The sequence below is a fragment of the Furipterus horrens genome, unplaced genomic scaffold (assembly GCF_987537825.1).
Source record: "Furipterus horrens unplaced genomic scaffold, mFurHor1.1.pri manual_scaffold_17, whole genome shotgun sequence".
In the NCBI taxonomy this organism is placed as follows: domain Eukaryota; kingdom Metazoa; phylum Chordata; class Mammalia; order Chiroptera; family Furipteridae; genus Furipterus; species Furipterus horrens.
Genome location: NW_028327187.1, coordinates 78,728,854 through 78,734,988, shown reverse-complemented (window position 1 = coordinate 78,734,988; position 6,135 = coordinate 78,728,854). Strand labels below are relative to the sequence as shown.

Below are 6,135 nucleotides of genomic sequence, written 5' to 3'. Positions count from 1 at the left end.
AGGTATTAGAGAAAGAATAGATGAGTAGATCAATGGAACAGAATAGAGAGCTCAAAATAGATCTTGATAAATATAGTCAATTGATCTTTGACACAATGGAACAAAGATAGTCTCTTCAACAAGTGGTACTGAAACAAAGAAACATATACATAAAAAAATAAATCTAGCCCTGGCTTGTGTGGCTCAGTGGATTTAGTGCCAGCCTGTGAACCAAATGATTGCTTGTTTGATCTCTAGTCAAGGCACATGCCTGGGTTGTGGGCTGGGTCCCCCATTGGGGGTGTGTGAGAGGCAGCCACACATTGGTGTTTCTCTCTCTCTCTCTCCCCCTCCCTTCCTCTCTCTTTGGCAATAAATAAGTAAAATCTTTTAAAAAATTGAATCTAGACACAGACCTTACCCCCTTTTAAAAATCAACTCAATATTGATTATAAATCTAAATGTATAATATGAAACTAAAACTTTTAGAAGACAACATAATAGAAAATCTTGATGACCTTGGGTATGGTAATAACTTTTTAGGTACAATATGAAAGGAATGATCTAAAAAAGAAATAATAAGTTGGAGTTCATTAAAATTAAAATCTTCTATTTACAATAGCCAAATGCTGGAAACAGCCTAAGTGCCCATCAGTGGATGAGTGGATCAAAAAACTGTGGTACAGTCACACAATGGAATACTACACAACAGAAGGAAATAAGGAACTCTTACCTTTTGTGACAACATAGATGGAACTGGAGAGTATTATGTTAGTGAAATAAGCCAGGCAGTGAAAGACAAATACCATATGATCTCACCTAATACAGGAACCTAATGAACAAACAAATGAGCAAAATAGATCCAGAGACAGGGAAACAAGGAACAGATTGACAGTGACCAGAGGGGAGGGGGGAGGGGGAGAAGGGAGGAAAGAAAAGGAAAGGTCTAGTCAAGGAACTAGTATAAATGACCCAAGGACATGGACAACAAGGTAGGGATTGACTGTGGGAGAGGGAGGAGGTGGGCCGGGCAGGGGAGAGCAATGGGGGAAAAAATAGGACAACTGTAATAGAACAATAAAAAAATGAAAAAAATGAAAATCTTCTGATCTGTGAAAGACAATATCAAGAGAATTAGAAGACAAGCTATAGACTGGGAGAAAGTATTTGCTAAAGACACATCTAATAAAAGACTTATCCAAAATATACAATAAATTCTTTAAAAAATTATTTATTGTTTTTCTATTACAGTTATCCCACTTTTTCTCCCACATCCCCCCCCCCAATTCTGCCCATTCCTTTTCCCACAGTCAGTCTCCACCCATTGTCCATGTCCATGGGTCATTTATACTAGTTCCTTGACTAGACCCTTTCCCTCTTTCCCGCCTCCACCCCACTGGTCACTGTCAGTCTGCTTCTTGTTTACACTGAATCTCAAAACTCACCAATAAGAAAACATACTACCTGATTTAAAAAATAGTCCAAAGATTGTAACAGACATCTCTCCAAAGAAGGTAAATAATTGGCAAATAAAAATGTGAAATGATGCTCCATATCACATGATATCAGGGAAAGGCAAATTAAAACAACAATGAGATCCCACTTCACAACTATTAAGATGATCAAAATAATGAACAACAAAAACACCAAATACTGTTGATGATCTGGGGGAGAAACTCATTCATTGCTAGTGGAAATGCAAAATGGTACAGCCACTTTGGAAGAAACTTTAGTGGTTTCTTACAAAACTAAATGTACTCTTACCATACAATCCAGCAATTACATTCCTTGGTATTTACCCAAAGGAGTTGAAAGTCTATGTTCATACAAAAACTTGTACATGGATGTTCATAGCAGCTTTATTAATAATTTCTAAAACTTGGAATGGATAAAAAATGAGTACTACATCCAGATAATGAAAAATTATTCAATGATAAAAATGAGATATCAAGCCATAAAAAGGCACAAATAATAAATATATATTGCTAAGTGAATAAAGCCAATCTGAAAAAGCTATACACTGTATTATTCCAACTATATAACATTCTGGGAAATGTAAAACTAAGGCAATAGCAAAAAGATCAGTGTTTGCCAGGGTTTGGGGTAGAGGGAGGGATGATTGGTGGAACACAGGATTTTTAGGAAAGTGAAAATATTCTTTATAGTATTATAATGATAGATACATGTTATTATACATTTGTCCAAACCCAGAAAATGTACAAAAACAAACAAAAAAATAAGGTAAACTATGGACATTGGGTGAACATGATGTGTCAATGTAACTTCCTCAACTTTGAAAAATGTATTATTTCGGTGAGTGATGTTGATAATGGGGAGGCTTTCATGTGTGAGCAGAGTGTATGTATGTAATATCTTTGTACCTTCTTAATTTTGCTGTGAAACTAAAATGACTCTAAAATAATAAAGTCTTTAAAAATTAGCTTATTGGCAATCTCTTGAGGACTTCCAGTCAAGATGGCAGCATAGGTAAACATGGCTCACTTCCTTGCACAACCACATCAAAATTATAACTAAAATATAGAACGTCCATCACTCAAAACCATCAGAAACTGTGTTGAATGGAAGTCTGACAACTATCAAATTAAAGAAACCACATCCATCTAGACTGGTAGGAGGGGTGGAGGTGCAGGGCAGGCTAGTCCCACATCCATGTATGGTGGATAAAAATTTGGAAGGGATATCGTGGGAACAAGGAGTCCCAGTACCACACCAAGCCCCCGAGCCCAGAGTTACAATGCCAGGAATATAAGTCCTCATAACTTCTAGCTCTGAAAACCAGTGGAGATTGAGTTGGTGGACAAAACTTCTGTAGTTCCAAGCAGTTCTCCTTAAAGAACCCACACATGGACTTACTCGACTCACTGCCTCTGAGCACTGGCACCTGGCTAGCAGCTTGAAAGGCTCCAGTGGCATATGGTGAGGAACCAAAATGTCAGGCATCAAGGTGAGAGCTAGGGAACAGCTTTCTCCCAGATGGAAATGCAAGCAGAAGCCATTGTCCCTTTCTGAACCCTCCTCCAACAGAGCCACAGAGCTGGCAGGCAGGAGCCATATCTGAGACTCCATCAATCTGGCTAACATTGTATACCCAGACTTGGTGATCTCCTGAGGCTCTGCCCTACCCAACTTGTAGCCATATGAATGGCTGGTCTTGGCTCATGCTTCACAACTTCCTAAATCCTGTCAATTAAACAACAGCTGGCCTCCCAGCTCCTGTACCTCTTGCTATGTGACCAAAGGATCAGCACTAGCAGCATCAGCCTAGATTCCCAGCTTGGCTTTTTCTGGGAATTGCCAAGTTCTGCACAAGTAGCAGCCATCTCAGATTGCTTTACAGCTCAGGCATGGTGGCCCCGGGAAAAACACAGGTGGGTGCTGCCCTTGGCCTGCACCACCTTGAAAATCCCAGGGCCTGCACACCCACCTCAGAGCACCACCAACCTGCCACTGCATCGCTGGTCCTCCATGGAGGGTGGAAATTGGTGGTCTGTGGTCACAGCCAGTCCTTGCAGCTGACTGGACTGGGAAAATCCTTCCCATTGACCTGACAACAGCAATAGCTCAGATGTAAAAGAATAAAAGAGTATACTCTGACCACATGAAGGGCATACCTCAAGTGCCCAGCTTGGGTGATAGGGAAAAATGTGCTACTGGACCCAACAAGACACTGCTACCTATCAGGCCACATTACCAATACAGGGAGTCATAGCAGCTCTATTGAATACATAGAAACAAACACAGAAAGGCTGCCAAAATGAGGAGACAAAGAAAAATGGCTCAAATGAAAGAACAGATCAAAACTCCAGAAAAAGAACTAAACAAAATGGAGATAAGTAATCTATCAGATGCAGAGTTCAAAACACAGATTAGAAGAATGCTCAAGGAACTTAGTGAGGACCTCAAAAGCATAAACAAGATCCAGTCAGAAACAAAAGATACACTAATGAAAATAAATAACAATTTACAGGGAAACAGCAGTAGAGTGGATGAAACTGAGGATCAAATTAATGATTTAGGACACTAGGAACCTAAAAAACAACCAATCAGCTCTCTTTTCGTTGTCTGTTCCCCGCCATCATGGATCACATGCATGCTCCTGGGAAGGGCCTGTCTCAGTCGGCTCTGCCCTACCGCCGCAGCGTCCCCACCTGGCTGAAATTGACGTCTGATGACGTGAAGGAGCAGATCTACATACTGGCCAAGAAGGGCCTGACTCCCTCACAAATCGGTGTGATCCTCAGAGACTCACATGGTGTTGCACAAGTGCGTTTTGTGACAGGCAATAAAATCTTGAGAATTCTTAAGTCCAAAGGACTTGCTCCTGATCTTCCTGAGGATCTCTACCATTTAATTAAGAAAGCTGTTGCTGTTCGAAAGCATCTTGAGAGGAACAGAAAGGACAAGGATGCTAAATTCCGTCTGATTCTGATCGAGAGCCGTATTTACCAGTTGGCTCGATATTATAAGACCAAATGAGTCCTCCCTCCCAATTGGAAATACGAGTCATCCACAGCCTCTGCCCTGGTTGCATAAAATGTCTGTACTCAAGCAATAAAACCATTGTTTAACTAGAAAATAAATAAATAAATAAAAATAATAAAAAAAAAATAAAAAAAAAATAAAAAACAACCAATCAGAACAACAAAGGTAAAAAAAGGAATTAAAAAAATGATAGTGTAAGCAGCCTTTGAGACAACTTCAAGCATTCCAACATTTGCATTATAAGGGTGTCAGAAGGAGAAGAGAAAGAGCAAAAAATTGGAAATCTATTTGAAAAAATAATGAAAGAAGGCTTCCCTGATTTGGTGAAGGAAATAGACATGCAAGTCCAGGAAGCACAGAGAGTCCCAAACAAGATGGATTCAAAGAGGCCCACTCCAAGTCACATCATGCTTGAAATGCCAAAAGTTCAAGATAAAGAGAGAATCTTAAAAGTAACAAGAGAAAAGCAGTTAGTTCCTTACAGGGGAGTTTCCATAAGATTATCAGCTGATTTCTCAGAAGAAACTTGGCAAGCTAGAAGGGATAGGAGAGAAATATTCAAAGTCATGAAAAGTCAAGATTGCTCTACCCAGCAAAGCTATCATTTAGAAATGAAGGGGCAGATAAAAAGCTTTCCAGACAAGAAAAACTAGAGGAGTTCATCATCACCAAACTATTATATGAAATGTTAAATGGACTTATTTAAGAAAAAGAAGTTCAAAACTATGAAAAATAAAATGGCAAAAAATACAAATCTATCAACAATTGAATCTAAAAAAACAAATTAAGCAAAGAAGAACAAAGACCGAATCATGGATATGAAGGGTGCTTTTTTTTTTAAATATGTTTTATTGATTATGCTGTTACAGTTGTCCCAATTTCTTTTCCCTCTGCTTCCCTCCACCCAGTGACCCCCCTCTCTCCAGTTGTCCCCCCCAGTCCATGCCCATTGGTTGTGCATATAGTTCTTTGCAACATCTTCCTAATCTACTCCACTCCCTCCTACTATGCTTCTTAATTCCTGCACCATCTCCTTCCCTTTTCCCCTTCCCCCTCCCTGCTGACCTCCCCGCAATATGTCCCCCATACCTATAATTCTTTTACCACTTTCACTGCCTACTTAGTTTGCCTTTGTTTTGATTCCCTAGCTTCTGTTGTTGGGTATTGTGATACAGTTTTCATTTTAATGTTCATAGTTTTGATCCTCTTTCTCCTAAACAAGTCCCTTTAACATTTCATATAATAGTGGTTTGGATCTGTTGAACTCCTTCAGCATTACTTTGTCCTGGAGGAACTTTCTCTGCCCTTCTATTCTGAATGACAGTTTTGCTGGGTAGAGTAATCGTGGCTGTAGGTTTTTGATTTTCATTACTTTGAATATTTCTTGCCAGTCCCTTCTTGCCTGCAAAGTCTCCTTTGAGAAATCAGCTGATAGTCTTACTGGGACTCCTTTGTACATAATTCTCTTCTTCTCTCTTGCTGCTTTTAAGATTCTCTCTTTATCTTTAATTTTTGACATTTTGATTATAATGTGTCTTGGTGTGGTTCTCCTTGGGTCCAGTTTTTTTTGAACTCTCTGTGCTTCCTGGACCTGTAAGTCTATTTCCTTCCCCAAGTTAGGGAAGCTCTGCTTCCTTATTTTTTCACATAATT

The 6,135-nt window shown here is 39.5% G+C and overlaps 1 protein-coding gene across 1 annotated transcript; it reads left to right on the top strand.

Moving 5' to 3' along the window:
- Positions 1 to 4,077: 4,077 nt before the first annotated feature.
- On the top strand, positions 4,078 to 4,574 carry LOC149991358 (small ribosomal subunit protein uS15). The gene has a single exon (XM_090264625.1). It carries the CDS (start codon positions 4,078 to 4,080, stop codon positions 4,474 to 4,476), a length of 399 nt encoding a protein of 132 aa, XP_090120751.1. The 3' UTR covers positions 4,477 to 4,574.
- Positions 4,575 to 6,135: the final 1,561 nt, after the last annotated feature.